Here is a 23,767-nt window from a genome sequence, read left to right on the forward strand (position 1 = left end):
CGACCCACAGCAAGTATCGAAATGGGTAATGGGGTCCAGCCCCCAGAGCTGGGAACCAGAAACCACAAATCAAGGTGTGTTGCCCTGCACAGCTCACAGACACTGTGAGCAGAACGCTCAAGAGCTTGGCACAAGGAAGGTGAAGTTTTAAATAACTGACAGAAGTGAAGCACAGAACATAACAGTTTATTGAGTAAAAAGGAAAGCAACTTCAGTGGTACACTTCAGTGAAACAAAAAATAAATAACAATTTTAGAGCCAAATATTTGAATAGTTGCTAAAATTTTGAGTGGCCACATCTACCAAAGAGGGGCTGCTTGTTACAGCAGAGTAACTTCCCATGCTGGGAGAACCCACCACGGCTGAGGAAAGTGCACCCGGGGGTGGATTTCTCGGACATTCCATGGGGCGCTACCAGCGCTGACCACCGTCGACATCAGCAGATCCTACTCAGCCTTTAAGGGAGGACATTCCAGCTCGCATAATTTCATCCACTAAGAGAATGTTGCTAGCGATCACCGTGCTAGAAATATTCAATGAATATTGTTAGAATATCCATTTTGACATCGTTCAAAGACAACCCAGCTTCATTTCTGCTTTTCAAGACAGTTTCCCCTACATGCAAGCCCTCGATTCTATATTTCTCTCTCAATTTGAGCCAAACACCTGCTGCTATTTAAAGTGAAAATACTAGAACATTTACCATGAATGAAGCAGTTGCTTTTTGACGTTATAGTTATCCCAGATGCCAGCTGCTGCAGCTACCATTGGCTCACCTACAAAAGATGCAAAACAGCTTAAATCACCAGTACATGTAATTCCAAGCGAGACTTTCCCCTGCTTAACATCTGCTATTACTTGCTATGTACAAAAGTGTTCCCATGTGCTTCATTCACAGAGAACCTCAAGAGAATGCACTGAAATCTTAAGGCACGTGAACACCGGCTGCAGCAGTGCCTGCCACTGCATTCTGCACAGTTAATGAAATGAGGTACAGCTTTCTGCATTCAGAGTGATTTTATTCTTAATGGAGTCGAGTCGGGACAGTTTTTTTACTAGAGCATCACCCCATTATTTTATTAAGTCCTTACCAGTGTTCAAATCGACCCCAGTGAGTTGTCCTGATTCTGCGTGCTCTGTCTGAACCTTCACTAGTGTCTCCTGGGGATCGTAACCAGAGTTCTGAGCAAGAACCTTTGAGAAAACAGACATTTTGTGTTGTTAATTAACAGACCTCCAGCAGAAAAAGTGATGGATCATTACGTGTTTTAAAGCCAGTTTATTCAGGAGCTCCTCGTACCTTAGGAATGATTAGCAGAGCATCAGCAAAAGCTTGAACCCCAAGCTGGGCTCTCCCTTTTACATTTGGTTTATGCTTCACAAGAGCATTGGCTACTGCCACTTCTAGTGCACCTGCTCCTGGGACCACACACCCTGCAAGGGAAAATGCAATATTCAGACTTCACAATAAGCATCCATCCCCATTTAAACAGATATTTTTAGTGTAGTTTGATCTCTTCCCTCATCCTTAAGAAGACAGCTTGCATCATCATGTAAGTGCTTAAACAAATTACTAACTGCTTGTAAAATACAAGGTATAAGGACAGTAACTAAAAGCACTTCTCATTGAAATACACTCAGCTTGGTGTTTGACTGCATTGGATACCAAACAAGTCAACAGAAAATTCACTAAATTTGAGGTGCATTTCAACAAAAGATCATTAACATTGCTCAACCGAGCAGAGACTTACCATCCTCAATAGCGTTTTTAACGGCACGTAGACCATCTCTTACTGCATCCTTGATCTGTGTGAGCGTATGCTTGTTCGGTCCCCTGATCAACAAGGTAACCGAGCGGGGGTTGTCGCATTTCTCAATAAAAGTATATTTCTCTTCACCCTGTAAAACAGAGACACGTATTCATGTCATGCATTTGCTTAATCCATGTATACACATACTGAAAAAAACTGAACAGATGCTTCCAGTCTGAGTTCTGCACTAAGAGCACTTCAAGAAGCACCGAGAAGCAGAACCACCTTATTTCAGTTTTCTCAATTTTACAGATGTTAAGATGGAAATAACAACAGGAAAACACTATGACAAGAGCAAATATCCAGGTAAGGTTGACATACAAGCAGACACTTGAATGTGAAATACCATCAGCCTTTATTCATGCTTCAGTGTAGGTCTTAAAAAACACTTCGGAAAACTCACTGAGTAGACATAGCAAGACAAAAAGCAAAGCTGGCAGCACGTGAGATCGCAGAGGTGTATTTAACCTGCCTGGAGCTGAAAGCTCAGTCGTACGTACCAGTGTATACTCGTAGACAAGCCCCGCGTGTCCCAGACAGTCGGGAGTGAGATCCTCCACGGAGTTCATGGCAGTACCACCACATGCAAGGGTCAGTCTGAAAGAGAACGGGGACAGCTTAGCGCTTGCCTTGTGTGAAATAAAATCTGAAGTCCCTAACCTAAAGCAGTATTTCAGCATGCAGACCACCACACTTCCTCAGCCTGGAACAGTTTGTTTCTGTTTGTGAATGAGCTCTTCACAAAAGTAAGTTTGTAGAATTAAGACTCCTCTATGGGTGTCTACATTTGAAGCATATTGATAGCTCCAATTTCTACATCACACCATGTGCTGAACTGACATTTCTACAGTTTATACAAACTACACTGAGTTACACCCATTAAGAGGTGAACAGATTAAAGTAGACTTGTTAGTGGAAGTCTCTGAAGGTGGATTCAAGCCAGACTTGACTCACTGTTGAAGTTTGAAAGAGCAAATTATTCCACCCCGTCCTCTCTCCAGGAACTGACCTTTCCATGTTCCTCCTTTTAGCTCTCCGCAAAGCAACTATTCCTTCTTTCGCAAGTGCATCCAAGGAAAATGGGTCAATTCCCTAGAAACAAAGAAAGTGACCATCAGGACAAAGAAAAAGCTAAACACACCCTCTCTCAGTTTGACACTAGTAAGTTCTTCCTCAGGAGTCAAACAAGGTCTCAAGTAGGAACTGTTTGCCTATATCCCAAAGCCCATCTGACTAGGTTTAGCTATTTCTGTTTGAAGAGCTGTACAAAATGAGTCGAACAGCACAGTGTTTGCCAAGGAAGCCAGCATTTCAAATTTAATTTTTCTAGATGGTTTTACCTTTCATCATCTCACCTTCTGGTTGATCACAACAAATCCTTTATCTGAATCGCCACAGACTTTCCTTTTCAATTCTATGATTTTCTTCACTCTGTCTTCAATGAACTTTCTTTCTGCTTTCACTAGTTTCTCTCTCTCTTCAGCACTTTTGTAGAAGAATCCAGAGCTCACCTCTCTGAAAGAGAATAAACAGAACAAAAAAGCAGTAAGACAACCACCCTCTGTGCTGTAGAAATAAGCATAACAAAACAACCCTATCACCTACATTAAAAAAACAACAAAACAAACCAAACAAGAAATTCTCTCCAAAACCAGCATGTGACATACAGCTGTTTCTACTCTCTAGTTCAGAGCTTTTCCATTTTCAACTGAGCAAACTCTGAACTATATTTAGATGTTCACTCTAGAATGTAGAACTATGCCCAAGAAAGGGGCATAATAACCACTACAAAGCTCTGCCTTTTGAAGATCTTTTCTCAGCCACCAGCTTCTCCTCTTCCAAAAAAGGACTGCAGGAGCATCACCTCTTCCATTCCTCCTTCTACACTACTTAACTCACTCAGAAGAGTCTGTGCAGTCCTTTTGCTTCTTATTTAAGCACACCTTACTCATAGAACAGTCTTTTAAGACAGGAGCATTTTCTGCTCCTCATCTTCCTGCTGCGTTACTTACGTTTTCTCATATTCCAGAGACACATTGCAAGTAAGAACATAGGCATCCTCCACTCTTTTCTTCATGTCAGGATGACGAGCACCATGATCCAAAACCAGCCCCCTAATCAGCCTGAAAGATTGAAAAGCAGCTTGTGCACCAACATACACATACAGAAGACACGGACTTCAACAAAGTGCAGACTGTTCAGAGAACTGACAGTGTAAATGGTCAAACACCATGTGCCTGTGTGTTTGTGTTGGGAGCCAACAACGATCATGTATCCCACTTCCAAGGGCATGCCCGTTCTCATACAACAAGCATGCAAATCAGTGTGAAAAAGGAATTTATTCTGGCATAGTGTCTGACTGCATTAGCTACCAAGGAAAGCTAGTGCAGAATTCGTCCATGCCACTGAGGAGCCTAGGGAATATTCAGCTAGATGACTACAATCCAGTTTCCATTTATCAAGTGCTGTTTTGTGCTTGTAATGAACAGATACAACCCTAAAGCATAACTGAGCAGATATTATTACTAAGAAAAAACCTATATATTCAACATTGTTATGTGATAGTCTAAGCCAGTGTCACATTTTGCTATTTAAAAATCTCTTCTTGGAGAATCAAGTTCAGTGACTGAGGAACTTCTGCTGTCTAGATAGGCAGAAATACACATTGCAGCTTTTCTGTCACCTCCTTCCCAATGACTTTTCCAGTGGCAACTTTAAGATATTCAAGTTCTAAAAAGAAGACAAAAACCCCCATGCTACTCAGATGTCAGGACACCAGTAAAGTGAAGGTCAAAGATACTCATTACTTACGTTGTGTCAGTTTCTGATTTGTGCTTCATCTCCATGATCTCTACCATGTGGAGGTCAATAGGCTCATTTGGTTTTCTGACTGTCAAAACAGAATCTACCACAGCCTGAAACAGAGGAGAAGGGAAACATAAAAATCCCCCAAAGGGCCATCAGTTTTCTAAAGCACAGGTTCACATCTGTCCTTCCATCCTGCACTCAAGTGATAAGTACAGCAGTTTAAAACCTGGACCTCTTCACACAAAACAAGGCAGAAAAGCCACGTTCACTTACCTCAGTCAGGATGTCAGCAAGCTCAGAATGAACTTTGGTACGGAGGGATGTTCTGGCAACATCTATGAGGGTCTCCCTGTCCATTTCCTTGGTGACTTTGACCTGCTCCAAAACTTCAAGTGCTTTTTCCTTTGCAATCTCAAATCCTTCTGCTACTATTCTAGGGTGCAAACCCTAATGCAAGAAAAGAAGGGAAATCATTAAACAATAGAAGATGGTACTTCATCACAAGTGGAACCTGTGAAAACATAGGGAACACGTAGACTACAAAGACAAGAAAATGTACAAATGTACTGTCCTTCTGAATACATGTAAAAGGAACACAAATCCTTCCAATGCAGAGGAAAAGCACAGATTATTTTAGCACAGAATTAAAACCAAGGGAACTACAAAGCACACTTGGGTGTTCACTGTGCAATACCAACGCCTATTCTCTAACTTATACCATCCAAAATACCCAATTTCAGGCAGGATCTCTTGTTAACATACAAGTAAAAGAAACATTTTCACTCCTCACACAAAAGTTAAAGCAGATATTCAGCCAAAACCTTATTAAAAGCTAGAATACCCGCAATAAGTGGTTTTGATTTTGAACAATGTTAAGTCCTCCTCTCCAGCTTTTCCCCACGTTACAGTTTCTGTAATGCACTCATTTTAAGCAGAAATATTAATTTTCCTGTTTGACTTTTTAGCACTCAGCATTAAACACAAAACAAGTTGAATGGTCTGAGATGAAACTTTTTGTCTACCTACAAAAGAAATACTGCACACATACCTCAGAAATATAGAGATCTGCCTGCTTTAGGAGTTCTCCAATAATCAAGACATTTGAAGTGGTACCGTCTCCAGTGATGTCGTCTTGCGCTGTTGCTACTTTTGCTATCAAGGAGGCTGTGGGGTGTTGTATTTGCTACACAAAAACAAGAAGCTGAGCAGTAAGTCCTACCGCACTGGTACAGGAAGCAAGCAATCTGAAATCAGCTAAACAAAATATTTAAGGACTAGCTGATGTTTTAAGGATTCACAACAATTCATCAGGTTTCAAAAAAATAACACCAATTAACAACAATAACCACTTTGACAATAAGTTGAATTAATCAATACATGTAACACTATCTCCCCCCTCAGATTGTGCATCTATACGCAAAAATGTTGAGTGCTAAGAGCCAAACCAGTCCTCAACTCACCATGAGCTTGACAGAGCCCACTGTCCTTTAGGCAAAGGATGCACCATCACAACCAGACTGTTGCTGTCACCAAAACCAGCACATTCAGAGCTAATTTAGGAATCTCTGCATGATCAGCTCTATACAAACCCTAGCTGGTTTGCTACTCCTTTACCAGTTTATTTTACTCATTCTTATGAAACTAAAGAACATTAGATTAGTTTGTTTCTTGCCAGTTCCTCTGCTAAGTTATACATGTGGTGTTCCAGCCCATCATGCCTGTCTGGCCAAACATCACAGCAACCACATACGACTTTATTTTACTTACAGAAGTCAGTTTTTAATTAAGGAACACACACATCACGTAGCAACTCCAATGGCTGTGTGAGGAGTATTTTAACATAGGTTGAAGCCTACAAACCTATAGAACAGTATCTACATTTGTAGAGACTGGTGCTTGGTAACTGAACCAGAGCGAGATAAAATAAAATGGGACCATTTTTACTGTTGTTGAGCTTTTTATTGTTATCTTCTTAAAGCACTACCTCTAGTGTGAGAGAACTTACCTATTTTTTAATCCTGTCTGCCAGATCACTGCATATACTAACTTAAATACTTCATGCTGAGTTACAACAGCCAACTAGTGGAGTGTAACACTCCATAAGGGGCAACACCAGCCCTCCTGAAACCATCACCCTATGGGGGAAAAACTGTGATACATCCCCAGGCAGGAAAGCATTATGAGCTGCATCCACCACCCAGATTTAAACACTTTCCAAGCCACGCACCCACAAGAATCTGCTGTCCTCTGCCTGCTCAAGCACAGCAGAACTGCGCCTTCCGTAAGCAAAGCAAAAGGCAACACAAGTGCCCATACCATTATTTCAACAGTTCACATTTTAACATCTACCAGGCTGCACTTATTTACCTTTCTCCCAAGGGGCATGTGCCCCTCAAGGCACAGGGCTACATCCCACAGAACTGCGGGGGCGGGGGGGGCAGCGGGGACACGGTTCCCTGAGCCACAGGCACCCGAGGCCGCTCCTGCTTCCCTGATTCCCCCCACGGTTCCTCCCCACCCCGCGGTGGGTGCCAGCAGCCGCTCACCATTTCCTGCAGCAGCACGTTGCCATCTTTGGTCAGCTTGATGTCTCCGGCCCCCGACACCAGCCTGCGGGCGACACAATTCGGGTGAGTGAGCGGGGCCCACAGGGCGGGCGAGCGGCCCCACCGGCCCCGACACACGTGCGCTTCCCCTCCATTCATTCAGCCCCACCCGGCCCGCCGGCCTCCGCCTTTGTTCCCCGCCGCACGGCACCGGCAGGAACGGCCTCCCCGGGGCGCCCCCCGCCTTCCTCCTCACGCTTTCCCCTCAGGTCGCGAGGGCCGCCCGCGCGCACCCCCCACCCCAAACTCCCGCCGGGAGATGCGGGGGGGTTCCCTCACATCTTCATGGTGCCCTTAGGGCCCAGGTTGGTCCGCAGCACATCCTGGAGCCCGCGGGCCGCGCTGATGTTGACGGCCAGCGCGGCCTGGGCACGGGCCACCTCCGCTTTGGGGTTGAGCGCCTTCACCGCCATGGCCGCCGCTCCGCTCCGCGCTGGGCCAGGCCGAGCCGAGGGGCGGGAACACCGCGGGCCGCACCTCCCGGACCCGCCCCTTTCTAGAACACTCCGAGGTACGTGCGCGCCCATTGGTCCGTGGCCGCCTCTGCCGCGTTTCTATTGGCTGCAACGCCTGTCACTCCGCCTGCCCGCTCCCGCCCGCCGCGGAGGCGCCGTTGGGGCGCGGTAGATGCCGGGGAGCGCGGCCCTGAGCTGGGGCCGGGCGGGCGGTGCGTGTGTGAACGGGACCTTTGGACGGGCAGGGTCGCCCGGTCATTAATCCCACCCGCTCATGTGACACACACCCCCCCGAGCAGGTTCGCAGAACCATGGGAATAAATAATTAAACCCGGCGATTTATCAGTAGATCGGTAGAATTAATAGTTAAGCAGGCAGGATTAATAATCAAAATGGTTCCTGGTAAAAATTCAGAGTTGAGGTTAATCAAATCTTGCCTTGCTATGGAAGCTGCCGGCGGGGCTCACAGCCGGAGGGACCAGCTCTCCCAGGGCCGTGCTGAGGTTTCACATGAAAGAAATAATGTTAAAATCAAGGCAACATGGACAGGGAAGAGTTTGGCCTACATGGCCTGCCAGGGCGCAGCCCTTGAGGCTGGTCAGTGCTTGTGTTACACCAGTTTTGAGCTCCCGAATTGAGGAATTTTGACCATTTCCCTTAAGAGCAGCTTGAGAGCTCCTGCCAGAGCTCCATGCACGCACTGCAGGCACAGACCGCACCTGGTTTGGCTCCTGTGTTGCCCCATCCGGGCTTGTATTATACTCCCAAACACCCATCTGCTACCTCTGAGCAATGGGCAATAGCAGGCATGACACAACCCTCTCATTATTTCAAGTATTTCGTAAGGAAGGGACCTGCTCCCAGAATAATCATGGCCCGGGGCTGCAGAGGCGTGGGTGCCAGGGAGATCCAGGCCAGGTGTTTTTCCGTGTTCCCATCTGCTCCGGAGGGTGCTGCCCCCGGCAAACAGGGACATTTGGCCTCAGTAATTAGTACAGAGAAAAAAGAGCCTTCCCCAGTGCTCATACTTCATGTGTGAGGACAGTGCAGGGTAGATTTCCCCCACTTCATCCCACTTTTTGCAGCGGGGAGGTCTGGATGCAGCCCTGGATGCTGGGCAGCTCCCCAGCAGCAACACAATGAGCTCAACGTCACTTCCAGTAGCACAGTCTAAGCCCACGGTGTGGTACAATTCTGTTGCGCTGGTGTTTTGAGGGAGCTTGACCGAAGCAGTGAGTGTCAGGGCAGACTCACCGGTTTTGGCACTTGGCTGTGGCACCTGCTGGGAATCTGTTCTGCTGCTTTGGGTGAGGATCTCAGGTTTCTGGGCAAAACGCCACGCTGTGCAGGACGGCCATGCACGGCCTGTCCATCTCACATGGCAGGACTGGAGGGGACAACTGCTAATATGCTTGGCTTTCTGGCTTTTAAATGTTTTAGATGGAGTTAGTGTTTGAGTGTAATACAGCACAAGTTTGGAGCTCTTTTGTTTAGCGTAGCAGCGCATATGTCCTGTGAAATATTTTAGTACAATGGCTGGGCTTTCTGTTCTGTTACTGTCATAATTAGAAATAAACATCAAACATTGCAAAAGGCAGGAAATTACACTTGACATTTCATAATTGGCCCTGGGACTCTCCTGTTAATATTTTCACTTTTGTTGAGATGCTGCCGGTCTGCTGAGGACATAACAAACCCAAACACACCAACCCAGCCCTGAGTGGCTGCAGTGCTGATATTTGAGGTGCCTACATGCAAAGCCCAGTTAAAACACCCGAATGCCCAGCTCTGCCCCGTGTTCTGCAGCCAACAGGTCACTCACAATTATTTTGCTATTCTTGCTTCTCTGGTTTGTGGTTTTTTTGCCTCGATCCTGGCCTGGAGCTGTTCTCAGCAGAGGGCAGCCTTGTCAAACCCATATACATACCAGCGGGCATGATTTATTTCATTAAGTTTTCCTCGCTGCTGTTCTGTGACCCTCGTAGGTGATGTTCTGTGGAAATGCAGGAATTATCCGTCCTCAACACGCATGATGTGATGTGGCTGTTCCCCAAGCAGCTTCAGGTGAGGGGAATTATTACTGGGAGAAAATAAAGCAAATTTTAGTTTGCATTTTAGGAGTCTTTTTTGTTGGTGAGAAACGTAAAGCAAATTTTCAAAGACATCCTAGTCTTTTGTGTAGGTGGTCTCCACTTTTTGTACAAATGAAGGGGTCTCGTACTCACATACAGCTGCTGTGCTTGTGCCGATAGTCACACGTCCACGTGGGCTTTGCTTTTCACTCCTCAACATCCTTGGGAAGTTTCCAGGCAGAACTCCCTGTGTTTCTTTCCTGGACCACATGCCTGAGGATAGATAACAGTTCTCATGAGCATTTTCACATTAAATCCCCATTTTGCAGCATTTTTCAGACATCAGGACAAGCTTTTCTACATTTTTTCAGTCTTAGCTGTAGTTGTTGATCTGTTCTGTGTGTTTGTTTTTAATACATATTAACAATACAGTGCAGAGGCTTACTAGGCCTAAATTGTCCTTTGAAATCAATGGATTTACAACAAATTACACCAGATTAGAATCCAAACATTTAACTGAATTACAACCAACATGTCTGTTTAACTAAGCCAAATAAAGGGAATATATTTAATGAAATATTCAGCAATTCTCTTAGTCAAATCACGTACCGCTTATCTTGGCAAAAAAACCCCTTCTGAGATTCTCAGTAGAAGCAGCTTGCTTTCATCTTTATCAAGATCTGTTTGCATTTAACCTTATTCACAGAAACAATTTCTAAATCCGTTTTAAAAACATACCGTCCTGTCATGATAAAACTAACAAACGGGGCCAGGCTGAACAGTGAACCACGTCACCAGTTTTGCAGCAAAGGGGCTTGGTACCAGCTTTTCCTGGGACAACAAGTTACTAATGATGCTCGTGTGCTGAGAACTTCTGAAAAAAAAACAACATAAAGGAAAATGGCACACAAGGCTATTGATTTTCATTAATGCATTTAATTTTGAGTGGTAATACTGCCAGAATGGCAAAAGAGATTATGCATAGAATGTGACTGGTGTATCCAGTGATGCAGAACAGCCTTTTGAGACGGGCAGCAGTCATAAGACTCCTATCACAAGCAAATGAAGCTAAATCAGCTAAATCAGGCTTTTTGATCCTGAACCAAACCGCCACAGTCTGGGCTGCCGGCCTGGCGTTTCCTGAGCAATGGCCACAGTCACGCCTGAGGGAAGCTCCTCTGCGGATGCCAGAACACAGGCACACACAGGTTTTACAGTTTTTCCATTGCTTGTGACAACATTGCGTTTGGGGAAACAAACCAGAGCCTTCTCATAAGCAGAAATGTTAGTTTTGCCTTCGAAGCTTTTGATGGATGTTGATTTGTTTTGTGCGTGTGACATCGCACACTGATCCACTGAGTAACACCTTAAGCCAAAATGCAACATTGCAAATCCTTTCATCTCATCCGCGGCGAAAGAAAACAACGTCCCTGCCTCGGCTCTGATTTCACGCCAAGAGAAACTCCCGACTGCTGCTTGTCAGAGCTTTTCCTGGGCTCTCACCCCTCGCCCTCCCGCGCTGGCGGAGCGGGGTGAGTTTGCACAGACCCGACTCGTTCTCCGAGGGGCCAGCAAGTTCCCCATCATCCTGCACGGGGTCTGCTCCCTGCCAAGCCGAGCCTAGCCAAGCTGGGAGCGTCCCAAGCTGGGCCCGAGCGGCTCCTCCCCCGACGTAGGCAAGGTTACACCTCTCTTCCCTACGCCTGTCAGCGAACAGCTGGACTTCTCTGGTTACATGTGTGCAACCTTTTAAAAAAAACACCCAGGCTGGCTTACTCAGCAGTTTATAAAAGAGTGATTTACAAAATGCGGCTTTCTTCCAGATCAGCCCGTGCCGTTGTATTTATGTGACTGAAGGTCTCAGCTGATCCCTTCTTTTCTTGTGCAGCAGCAGCAGCAGCAGCAGCCACGGCCAGTACAATACTGTAAGTCACTGGGAACGTTTCTTTCTCTCAGTTTGGAAGGGGTTGGCGTTTGGTGTAGCAGATCCATTACACTTACCATGTTTCTCTAGCATAGAAAATGAAGAGTATCTTCTGCTGGGGCTGTGACTGTGCTGCCCTGCAAGCAGCAGCAACGGCGTGGTGCCTGTTTTATAACAGCAGCATGAATGAATGATGCAATCATGCAGGGGGGAAGCATCATCGTTTTGTCAGGATAGGCAAGAAGGGATTGGAGCGTTGGGAGGTGTATGTCAACATCCATCAGGTTCCCTTTACCACTTTTCAATAACTTTTTAAAAGGTGCTTAAATAAATTCACTGTTAGGCATTGCTGTTCAGATACTAGTGTCTGGCGCAAACAACTCTCTTGGCTTGCACACAGGCTTCTGTTTCTACCTTTAAAAACTGAACAGAAAACCAGAAAATGTGAACGAAGCTCAGTGAGGTTAAGGACTGAATCTTTCTGTTCTCACACCGAAAACCATAGAAACTCACAATTACAGATGGATGCATTGAACTTTTAAAGAGTGGTACTTGCAGGAATATAAACCACAGTAAGAATTTGCATAAATATATCTAATCTGCTTAAATATATCCCCCTTCCTCTAAGACTTTCAAAACATATTGCTAATACTGAGAATTAAACCTCGGCATAAAAAAAAGCCATATTACTATATTATTCCCACTTTACAGACATAGGACTAGCAACAATGAGGATAAAGTGGTTTGTTTAACCTAATACCATGGAAACACTCCTGAGCAGTAGTGGGAACAGGTCATGAGAAAAGTTTCAAGAGCAATTTTCTCCAAATCCCACACCCTAAGCAGCAGTTTCCTTTCAATGCAACAGAAACAGTTTAATGTGGTTGCACTTCTGTTATTCTCATTGCATGTTCAATGCGATGTTACTCTGCTACGGGAATGTATTTCAGAGTGATTCTGTTCTCATCCACACCAGTGCAAACTGGGATTAACGTCACCGCTACCAGGGAAATAACTCTGGGCAGAGTGAGATCAAAACTGGGCTGCTTGTGCAGCCACAATTTTCAGCACAGTGTTCACTCTCCCCTTGTTAAATAGGAAAGTGAATCAGAATAAAACCACCAGAGATTGTTTGCAAACCGTAGGATATTCCCAAGTGATGCATTTCAAAAGATATTTTAGGTAATATTTCATTAAGATGTGTTCAGTCTTCATTTTTTCACAGCAATAAATGTGAACATAGCTGAAATATGATAACAAGTGAAGTCTAGTCACAATGAGGATTTTGAGGTCTCGTCAAGATCTCATCCAAATATATCAGCCCCAGAACACCTGGAGTTCCAAATACCATTTACATGTTCCTTTTGCGTTATATGTCACAGATACTGCAGATGTTTGAGTTTTTTACAGTGTGGCAAGTGCCCTTCTCTGAAGGGTCAGCAAACAGAAAAGATTTCAGTTGTTTTCCTTCAACATGTGGTCTTACATAATTCCTGGGTTTGCTTCTGTGACTCCACCCTCTGTGTTACGAAATGGAACTATTTCTTGTGGAAACGGCAGGTTTTTTTCCACACAGCCTAACGAAGTACTTCATAGTCTGGAGGCAAAATCTCATGGGAATTCCACTTTTCCATTGTGATTTCCTTTTTCTCCATCTTTATCTCAAGTTCCACCCTACCTCTGTCACCCTTTCCTTATGTCTTCTCTAGTCACTTCTTTGCCTATTGCTTCTTCTATTCTGCATTTTCTTCTTTTCAGCTTTTCCCCCCAATATTTTATGATCAGACCTGTTGAAGTACTTGCTGCTTGGGTGCTTTTTCAGCATGCAAATAACAGGGTGGGAATAGATTACCTATCAGAAATTCAGTGGCAGAAAGATCAGACATTTTCTACCCATGTTTTCCATATGGAGACAGAACTCATTTGTGGGAATTTCATTTTTCTTACCATCTCATTGATGCATCTAAGCAATCAGATGCCTTGTATTTCAGAGTAATTAATCTTGGCCAACTGTAGTAGCCTATTCCACTCTGGGATAAAAAATTGCTGTTCTCTTACTACAGCTGTTAAGAGATTTGTCTGCAGAAAGGTTTTATACAGCTTCAATTCTCTTTGCTCATGGTTCCAAGTGACACCTACCTGTGGACAAGCCACCCTATCTGTCCTTATTTCCTCTGATCACTTACCTGGAGGTGAATTCTTGTCAGTGTCCCAATGGATGCCACACCGGGATGGCCCAGTGCAAATTGTGAGAACAAGGGAAGGAGCAGAACATCTTCTCCTGCTTGTATTTCCCCCCACTCCTGTTGCCCATTACTCAATCCCTAGTAGCCTTGCCTTATGCTCTCATCTACGTTTGGGGCTGGGAAAACAATTTCACAAGTTACCGAAATTGGCGTGTTACCATTTGGAATGGCATTTGCCAGTCTCCGGAGCTGATCGTGACCCATGGAGCTCTGCCAACAACGGCAGAAGAACCTTATTTCATGCCAAATAAATCACCTCCGACTCCTAAAATTTGCTTTTCCCACCAGCAGGACTCCCTGCAATAGCTGTAGCTGCCTTCATAGGTTCTCTTTGCTCCTGTATGAGCTTCCTCACTTTATAGTTCATCACAAGTTCTCCAACATGTGACAATACATCAGCCAAAACTAGGTCTGGGTTTTCCAGGACTCAGTGCCTACCTATAGCAGAAAGTGGAAATGTTTTAGCAGTTCAGTGGCCAAGAGAGATCAGGAACTAGTGATGCATTCTGCATTTTTAAAAAAGACAATACTTCCCTTCCAACTTGCCATTTTTGTGCCTAAACCACAGCCTGAAACTCTTGGAAGAGTTATTGCATGGAATAAAGAGAGGACAGGGTTAATTCCAACCATCACTCCACAACCAGTATCCATAATTTTTCCTCTAGCTTATAACACATTTCTCCATCAAAGTGCAGAGTCCTCCACAGCAGTGGTCCCATCATTGTAAGGAGTATCCAGAAGGGAAACGAGTGTGGGAAATGTGGATACCAGAGGGAACGAAAAGTTAATGTATCTTCCTTTCTGCTCCCAATGTGTGTTTCTAGTGGTAAGATTTTTCTCAGAGAGATTAAGATTTCAGAGACATGTATTCAGAAATATATTTAATGTTCCCACGAAGAAGTCACATCACAGTGCAGTGTCCCCGCACGGTGACATTGCATCATAATGTGGTAATGTTGCAGTGCAGCCTCAGGTTAGCATGAGGCAATGTGACAGCTTTGCATAATAAGGAATCAGTGCTGGAACACCATGACGCAAATGTCAGACCGGACTCATGCAACAAGTTTGTACAGTAGAGCAAATCTTTAAAATTGGCACCAAACCCATGGCTGATTATTTGGTGACTTTCTAATTGCCAGGAGGTGGGAGAAAATTAACACCCTGCCATTTAAAAAATGTTAGTGGATGTATTTTTTTTTAATTCCACTGCACAAATATATCTAGCAAATGGCTGTCAAGGACTACCCTAAAGTCAAAGCCCTCCTGCCCAGAAAATCAAAATCTTCCACTGAAAAGACAAACACAGTGCCGTGGAGCCAATGTCAAGTCAAGGCTAACGCAAAGTAAACTTGGCATTCACGTGTCACCTGTTCACCTGCTGTCGAGTCTTAGCTCAGAAGCAGTCTCTGTCTGAGGGCCTCTTTTATGAGAGAGGTTTCTCTTATGTGCCATGCTGATGGCACATGACTGTATTCTTTATAGAAAAATATAAAGAACCACGTGCTGTCTGCAGCAAAGAATTCTTTAGTGAGGCTTCTAAGGCTAGACCAGAGTTTTACAATATGTGCACAGAACAGCTCTGATGCACCAAGAGCAGAGACCTGTCCTTGTTCAGTCCTTGTTTCTGCCTTTCCCAGAGGAGGAGTTTGTCAAAGCCCCTTTCTGGACTATCTCCTCTTTACTCTCATTTTTGCTTTCTAGCACACGGGGGAGGGTGATCCCAGGCTCTGTCCTGCCTTCCCACACCCAAACCAAAAGCACAGGAGTGAAGAAGAGGCTGGGTGACATCTGCTCTCCCGTTCTCACTCACACCTGCGATGCAGGTGAGCACAGCAGAAGCTACTGTGTCACCCTGTTGGCCTTGTGCAAAAGCCAAGAACCCACTTTGGTTACTACAGTAGTGTGTTCACACCAGATCACTCAAGAATAGCTAGAAGGACCCTCTCAAACAGTACTGTTTCATGGCTGCCTTTGGATAACTTTGCCTTTAATCTGATTTGCTCCCTTGCTATTTCATATCTACCTGGTTGTTGAACAGGGATTATCACTTAAAAATACGGCTGTTAGCTGTTCACAACAGGATTCACCCCTTAGATTTGGTGGCTTCATTTATACAGACTTCTACCTTTCAATGTAGGACCAGAGTATTCTCTTTTATTCTATACACACGAACATATAAAAGATGAGTGTGTGTTCAATGCATTTTTCAGTTATTATGGTAATTTTTCATAAAGCCTTTTGTATTGCAGTATTCACTATACAGTTACTAGTCATGGGAATAAAACCAGACGTTTCTGTTCCTGCTTTGGCCACTGTGATCTCGCAGTGAGTGCACAGAACTCACCACAGGCAACAGCACTGGTTCTTACCATGTGTGATCCCTGGGTGACGCCTCCCTGGCAGTGAGCTACACCAGAATTGATTACCTCCTGTACTTTTCCACTGTGAGGTACATAGTCATCATTTTCTCCATCTTCACTGGATGTCTTTTGTATCTAGGGGTGCAACGTTTGTCCAAAAAGGGCAAAAAAGTTATTTTGTGGAAACTTGTGTAAGACCTCTCACCATCAAAATTCACATGATATATAGGAGAAAAATAAATTAGCTTAGTGAGAGGAAAACAAAACGTGAAGGTACATAACACAAAGAAGGTATATAACATGCTGTTTGATGGTATATTTTCCCCTATCCCAGAAAAAGAATCTGCTACCCAGTTCAATTACACAAGATGTCCTGAGACACAGCTAAAAGATTAAAAGAGACAACTGAACAAAAACTTTTACAAAAATCTGGGAAGTGAGTCTAAATTTATACATTGGTAAAGTCCACGCTGAATTCCCTTATTAAAGGGTGAAGCACAAGATGAGTAGGGTAGATTAGAAAATACTTGATTAACACCTTGTGTTTCTGATCTGCAGAAGTGCTCAGCGTATTTAAGTGGGCATATATAAATGGGAAGAAAATGAACTTTTGTCAGTCATTGTTATGCAAAAAGTTGTGTCATGATGTGATATCTTAACAGGCTGAGTGAAGTTCTCCAAGCCCAAGACTTTGCTGGATTTTATAAAAGACTAATTCCAAATGCTAATGGCCAAATCTTCTATGCATTCATAGATGATGAGAATACTTAGTTTATATTAATCAGGACACAGAAAAGGATCTAAACCTTCATGATTTAGGGACAGCCACTCACTGGTATGTTTAAGATAGTTACGTCTGCTCTGATCAGCAAATCCTTAAGAGCTGGGTGTATTTCACTGTCTCCTGGAGCAACTACTTTGACACACTAGACTGGGTCTGATGAGAAATCAGGATCCATTTGAGCAGTGAGGGCAAGATGAGACAGTGAATTGCAAGTCCCAGACAGCAGTTGGCAGTCTGATGCTTCAGCAAATGCCAAGTATTACAACCTTGAACCCCCATGTGAACATCAATGGGCCGAGCCTGCCGGGAGCAAATCAGCAACTGCCCAAAGCTCCACGGCCCACCTGTAACGTACACTGAACATCAGTAGGCAGCAACAGCAGGGAGCAAATCAGCAGCTGAGCCAGACCTCCACCACCGCTCCCGCTCTTTGATAAAAGCTGGCTACCAGGCTCTGCTCGGCCCTACTCACAAGAACCAGACCGGTTGCACCGATGGCTCAAGACAGAGTGCAGCACTGTCACGCAGAGAATGACTTTATCTTGTCCTCTCACAGTAAGAAGGTTCCCAGAAGGATGGCGTCCCTCCTGGAGATGAAAGAAATCTTCCGCAACGCTGATGCAGTGTGCTTTGATGTGGACAGTACAGTCATCAGGGAAGAAGGCATCGATGAGCTTGCGAAGTTCTGTGGAGTCGGAGATGCCGTCGCAGAGATGTATGTATATTTGCTGTTTATTTCATAGGAACAGTAGTAAAAAATAAGCATGGATAAGGTTAATCTGTGACAATGAATTTATAATAGGGATTAATTCAACTCTTTCATAGGAGATTGTTACAGTTTAAAAAGGATTTTAGGAATAATAAGTGGAATTAATGCATACTGAATAACTTTTGGAATTATGAAGCCACTAAACAAAACTATACTGATACAAATTTTGTGATTTAAACTTCTTTGACAGACTAAGATCAGCCCTCACCATTAAACTTGGCTAAGCACTAGCAGACCTGATTAAGAGAGAGGAGAGTGGAGAATTATCTTAACACTTCTCCGGGACTGATGTTTCTATTGAAACTTGTAGGAGAAGTTCTCTTGCTGGTTCTCACAAGAGCTCTGATCTGTGGAGATGATCTGCCAGTGGTTGCTACTAATCTTTGCAGTGTCCTTATCTTCTCCTTTACAACATAGATACAGTATAATGTAGAGCCTATGGACTCCTACCTTGTTCCTTGCCGTTCTTCTTTAACGGTTCTTGTGAAAAGCCTCTACTTGTTAAGTGTCACTGATTTGTTTTCTTTGGATCACAATTTAGGACCCGCAGAGCCATGGGTGGTACTGTGACATTCAAAGCAGCTTTAACGGCACGATTGGGTCTCATACGTCCTTCCTACGAGCAAGTGCAAAAGCTAATCTCTGACAACCCACCTCAGCTAACACCAGGAATAAGGTAAGAAGAATTTCAAATGATCTAATGAAAGTGTTCTGCATATGGCATAAATCAACAACATTCTATGACATTAGTGAGGCTGGTTTAGATTGCATTCCTACTCCATTTCCCTGTTGTTTATGTACAAAGCTTCTATCAGGAGTTTATAATGGCCTGACTCCGTATCAAGTGGCAAAGCATCTGTGTAAAAAGAAAACAGTCCTACATGTTAACTGGCATTTAGCAGAGCATTCTGGCTCGAGGATTAAATGGGCATGGAAAATAATCTGTTCTCTCACAGCCTTTTTTTGATGGGTGATGGAACTGGGGGATTTAATACCCACTGTGAACTACAGGCTCGGTCTATTCTGCAGTTATATTACCTCTCTCTTACACTTCTGTGTGCAGTCACACTGCTGGACTCAGCTTAGGGGATCCATTGCTCAGAGCTACCCATTCTGCACTGAAGTCCCTAAAAAAGCATTTAAAAATGATTAAGGGAAAATACAAACATACGTGTATATTCATTAATCTTTAGGTTTAGAAAAAACATTAACTATTTAAACAGAAAAGGGTTTTTTTTTCTGTTCAAATTGTTTTAAACAATTGAAAATAATTTATTTACTACAAAACTTGGCTGTAGCACCAAGTGTAAAATATTTTTAGCATACAGTTTTTAGATGATATTGTGCTTGTATTTTCTGCTTGAAATGAAGCAGATGCTCAGCTTTTTCTGTAGAAGGGATAGCTCACTGTAACTACAAAGAGAACATTGTTTCCTTGTTTGGAATCACATGATTTTCCTTTTCATTCCTTCCCTTTCTTCCTCCTTTTCTGTGTTGCCTGCTTTAAGCCTCCACTTTGCTTCTTAGTATTGAGCATTTCTGCTCTTCCTGCTGCCACTTGTACTGTTCAGTATTGCTGCACACTGACCCTCCTGCCTGCAGAGCCAAACCCCAGGAAACTTTTTACTGCCTTCAAGCCCTGTTGACTGGGTCTGAGAACTTCTATTTTCTTGATTCCTTTTCTGTAGCTGTGCCCTCTTCTAAAGATGGTATTGACATCCAGCATCTGGGGAACCAACTCTTCGAAAATGTTTTTCAGGCCACTTTTGTATTTTGGTGCAGTGGCTTTATTTGCCCCATGTTCCCTACTTTTTTTCCTTCATTATAGATTAATTTTGTTGCTGGTTTTGTACTTAAAAATAATCTGAACTGCATCTGCTCTCTCATTTGTTTCAAGGGAACTAATGTGAATTTCTAGGGAATGCTTGTTTCTGAGCAGCTAAATACCTGTTTGTCTCTCGATGGGATGGTTGTGTTTGGCTCTTTTCAAGCAAGGTGTATGCACAAACTTGCAAGGGAAAGAAGGAAAAGCTTCGTGATGGATGGAGCTGGAGAGCAGCACACATCCAAACTAAACTGGACTAACACAAAGCACGGGCAGCCCGGTTTAGGAAAGATGTATTTTAGCTTTGCTGTCCCTAGATGCTCCCCGGCACTCAGGTTTGACGACTGCTCTTTCTTGCCAGGGAGCTGGTGAGCCGGCTTCACCAGCGAGGGGTCCAGGTCTTCCTGGTCTCCGGGGGATTTCAGAGCATTGTGGAGCACGTGGCCTCGCAGCTGAACATTCCAGCAGCAAACGTCTTTGCCAACAGGCTGAAGTTTTACTTTAATGGTGAGATTGCCTTCATATCTCTTTTATCTGCTAATTAATGCCACTTTTTTGTTTCAGACTGTCAGATATTGGGCTACGGATACTGTCCAGTGTATATGACCCTGTTAACAATCCAGCTAGCTCCAAGTAGGAATTGCAAGGCCTTACTAAAAACATGAGTTCAGGTCATTTTCCAGACATGAAACAGAGCTGTAGTTACTTTTTAATGGCAAGCTTCACCAAAGGTAAAAAGTATTACAGTTGCTGACATTTCTCTTGCTCCTTCAAGTTTAAATAGTTTCTTACACTTACCTGCTTTCAGAGGCAAACTTCACTTTCAGTGACTTTGAGGTATGTATGAAGACCGATGTACATTAGTACAGCTGTTCTGGACTTTAAGCTAGTGTAATCAAGCAGAACTGTAGTTAGCAGGGTTGTTTCTTACTCAGTGTTTCATACACTGTTTATGCGTTATATTGGATGCTGCTTTTTAAACGTTTACACCAAAATGACTGGACCAGAGTGACTGGGAATGGATTTGTAACACTACTCATACAGGGTTTCTACTTTAGTCCTAGCATTTCAGCTCTTCGAAAAGACTCCCCTGAAATGTGGGTAAAATCCTAGTTTTTACACTTACCTTCTAATTACTTTGAGATGCTGATATTGTGAAGCTGACAGGACTGCATGTAATTAGCTGTTAGGCATATATCTTCCTTCACTTACAAGAAAATACGCTATATGTGTAACTTGTCCTTCCACTGTGTTCTAGGAGAGTACGCAGGATTTGATGAAACACAACCAACAGCTGAATCGGGAGGGAAAGGAAAGGTTATTGCTCATCTGAAGGAACAGTTCCAATTTAAGAAAGTAGTTATGATTGGTGATGGAGCTACAGACATGGAAGCCTGTCCCCCTGCTGTAAGTACTAAACAACTGGAATTCTAAATTCCTTTTGAGCAAATCCTTTGGGGGGGGGCAGAATAAAAAAAAGTGTGGTTTGAAGTTTTTATAGGACTTCAGGGAAGATCTTCAGCCCTTCCCACAGCCCAAGGGAGATCTGTGTGGGTAGTTTTCCTCTATGAAAGCTGCATCATGCAATGGTTGACTTCTTCCAGTTCAGACAATCTCGGTTTCACCCTCTGAGCCAGGATCTGGCAGGGTCTAGCAGGGCCGTGTAACAGTCTAATGACCCGTCTCAAATCAAGCTGGTATTATCACGTCTGCCTTTCCGCTCCAGGTCCCCACAGTACTCGCTGCTGCGCAGAGGTCTTACCCTGCCAGTTCTGCACCTTGGCGGATGGTGCTTAGTGCGAAGGTCTGGCACAGATCTGGTGCAAGAGGGCTCACCTCACTGTGCAGTGGCGATAGGTTTGAAGATAGCGGTTCTGACAGGGTGGAATAATTAAAAATTAATAAAAAGATAGCTTTTATAAACGGTTATTTCACAGAGATCTTAATTCCGTGTCCCTCTTAGCATATTTCTCTACAAAAAGCACCCAAATATCCCTTGTTTGCCAGCGCTGAGGGACAGACATCCTGGTGCATGGAAATGCACGGTAATGAACAAAAAGCTACATGGATGTGAGTTATGTCAGCCAGGTTGCCTACCGTTAAATATGTGCATCACCAAAGCGGCTTTGTGTTTGCCGAATGCTTTCTACCTGAAGGCAAAAAGCAGCAGTGGAAATTTTCAACGCTGCACTTTCACTGCAGATGGTTTTCTAAGATGTAGAAATGATGATTGTTCCTGGTTAATGATTGATGACATGGTTAATGGTTATTTTGGTATCTATCAAATGAGGTAAACAAGAGTTAAGATAAATGGTACAGGGATAATTGTGAGATGCTGCAGGCACGTCTGGTTGTGAACTCATTCTTGAATATGAAAGTTTAATGTTGCATCAGATTTGCAGTAAACTCTCATATCTGAACGATCTTGAAATTACAAGGTACTGAGGCACAACTTTGCTATTGGAATGAAACTGTACTAACCAAAATTCAATGCCAATTAAGTTCTTGTTAATAAATTTGAAAAATTAACATGAAAAGTAAAATAGAGGAAGAAGTCAGAGAAATACCATCATTTTAAAATCCAAACTTAACTGCTGAGGAGCTCCATTCCTTACACGGGACTGCAATAACATATGCCCATTCTTTCTGTTTTGCCAGGACTGCTTCATTGGATTTGGAGGAAACGTAATCAGAAAGCAAGTAAAGGAGAAAGCTAAATGGTACATTACTCACTTTGATGAACTGCTAAAAGAACTGGAAGAACGATAAATTATACAGTAAAATAATATATTTAACAACTATAAATCCATTATACAATGCAATTAAACATATATTTGTTTGCAAAGTTGTGTTCTGGGTTTTTAAATTATTCTGGGTGGTGAGCACCTTCATCTCTGGTCTGGAGCTCAGGTTGCAAATGGCACCATTTTACTCAAACATTTTGTCATAGGAAAAGATGTTTTTTAAAAAAAAATCTTGGCATTTCAAGGTGGAAAAGGTCAGTTGATTATTCACCTACGAGTGAAGACCCAAGGCAGGAATTTATCAGCAAGTTAAAAATACCTTAATGGATTGGCCCCTGGTCAATATTGCGTATCTATTGCTTCAGAATCATTGAAGCTAATACCTCTACTTATTTTGGGTGGCAAAAGAAGAATGAGGGGTCCACAAATGAGGAGTTTGTCTAATCAATAGCAATAAATAAAAATAATATAGTCTAAATGGTGAACAGTATGGTAAGTCCTTTCCATTCCAAAGAATCTCAGAAATAAACAGATATGTAGGAAATATTACTACATATCTCTGATTTCATTAAAATATGTAAGAGAACCTGAGATGCACATTTTAAGGCAAGTGATCTAGTGGTTCCCACACCTCATTAAATACTTCAGACTAAACTCTAAATGGGTGATTTTGTAAAATGGTCACACTGTTTACTTAACTGTTTTATTTATTTAACAATCCCACCCATCAACCTATAACTGGATGGAAGCTAATTCATCAACCTTTAAAAAAAATTGTCTACTGATTAAGAAAATACTCTGAAACTTATCTAATCTCTGCCTCAAGTGTGGATCAACCACTCTTAAACCGTGCTAGAAATAAGTCTAACCTGTTCTAAGTAAGTACTACTCAGAGCTTCAGGTAACAAATCCCAGTTTTTTAAGGATTTGTCCCTTGTGGCTGCAGTGTCTGATCCAAGAAAGTCCTTACACAGCGTGTGTTAATTCTTCTCCACTCTGCCACATATTTCATAGATAGGAAGAGAAACAACTGACGTTTCTACCTTCCAAAATATCAGAGTCTCCACAAGATAATCACTACAGGTTTACACAACTTGCACTAGATTTTCTTAATTTAACAGGATTAAATCAAGGCGCAGTGAGAGAGCTCCTGTCCAGTTGTTTAAGCATCACCAACAATTAAAACAAATCCTGGTTCTGTCTGTTCTGTGATATTATCAGAAATGATATAGGGGAAAGAGCCATTAACAAAGCCCCAAAGTGATGGATGGCAGCTCTCAGTGATGTCATCTAATGTTTTTGGCAAAAAACCCTGAGGTAATAATTGTTTGAAATTACAACAGCATTTAAGTACTGCAGAGTA

The 23,767-nt window shown here is 43.2% G+C and overlaps 2 protein-coding genes, 1 long non-coding RNA gene and 2 other non-coding genes across 9 annotated transcripts; 1 reads left to right on the plus strand and 4 right to left on the minus strand.

Annotated features, from left to right (window-relative positions):
* Positions 1 to 165: 165 nt before the first annotated feature.
* CCT6A (chaperonin containing TCP1 subunit 6A) lies at positions 166 to 7,734 on the minus strand. The gene is made up of 14 exons (XM_065037035.1): positions 7,505 to 7,734; positions 7,166 to 7,229; positions 5,668 to 5,802; positions 4,893 to 5,066; positions 4,623 to 4,726; positions 3,824 to 3,934; positions 3,167 to 3,326; positions 2,821 to 2,903; positions 2,312 to 2,408; positions 1,752 to 1,899; positions 1,301 to 1,434; positions 1,092 to 1,194; positions 704 to 776; positions 166 to 523 (listed from the first exon to the last, which is right to left on the minus strand). Exons 1-14 carry the CDS (start codon positions 7,636 to 7,638, stop codon positions 451 to 453), a joined length of 1,593 nt encoding a protein of 530 aa, XP_064893107.1. The 5' UTR covers positions 7,639 to 7,734; the 3' UTR covers positions 166 to 450.
* On the minus strand, positions 4,081 to 4,214 carry LOC135575931 (small nucleolar RNA SNORA15). The gene has a single exon (XR_010467384.1). It is a non-coding gene; the product is annotated as a small nucleolar RNA SNORA15 (small nucleolar RNA).
* LOC135575932 (small nucleolar RNA SNORA22) lies at positions 5,179 to 5,310 on the minus strand. The gene has a single exon (XR_010467385.1). It is a non-coding gene; the product is annotated as a small nucleolar RNA SNORA22 (small nucleolar RNA).
* Positions 7,036 to 22,505, plus strand: PSPH (phosphoserine phosphatase). Of its 4 annotated transcripts, XM_065037043.1 has the most exons (7): positions 7,036 to 7,249; positions 11,576 to 11,677; positions 17,623 to 17,781; positions 18,377 to 18,511; positions 20,022 to 20,167; positions 20,919 to 21,067; positions 22,319 to 22,505. In XM_065037043.1, exons 3-7 carry the CDS (start codon positions 17,642 to 17,644, stop codon positions 22,427 to 22,429), a joined length of 681 nt encoding a protein of 226 aa, XP_064893115.1. In that variant the 5' UTR covers positions 7,036 to 7,249; positions 11,576 to 11,677; positions 17,623 to 17,641; the 3' UTR covers positions 22,430 to 22,505. The 4 variants fall into 4 exon arrangements, with proteins under 4 accessions (XP_064893115.1, XP_064893114.1, XP_021142723.1 ...); XM_065037042.1 differs by lacking the exon at positions 11,576 to 11,677 and having other exon boundaries at positions 7,161 to 7,249; XM_021287048.2 differs by lacking the exon at positions 7,036 to 7,249 and having other exon boundaries at positions 10,879 to 11,677.
* LOC106145675 (uncharacterized) lies at positions 9,623 to 13,982 on the minus strand. Of its 2 annotated transcripts, none has more exons than XR_010467349.1 (3): positions 13,863 to 13,982; positions 9,906 to 10,025; positions 9,623 to 9,760 (listed from the first exon to the last, which is right to left on the minus strand). It is a non-coding gene; the product is annotated as an uncharacterized LOC106145675 (long non-coding RNA). The 2 variants fall into 2 exon arrangements; XR_002413004.2 differs by lacking the exon at positions 13,863 to 13,982 and adding an exon at positions 11,754 to 11,891.
* Positions 22,506 to 23,767: the final 1,262 nt, after the last annotated feature.

This window comes from Columba livia, chromosome 20, assembly GCF_036013475.1.
Source record: "Columba livia isolate bColLiv1 breed racing homer chromosome 20, bColLiv1.pat.W.v2, whole genome shotgun sequence".
Classification (NCBI taxonomy): Eukaryota; Metazoa; Chordata; class Aves; order Columbiformes; family Columbidae; genus Columba; species Columba livia.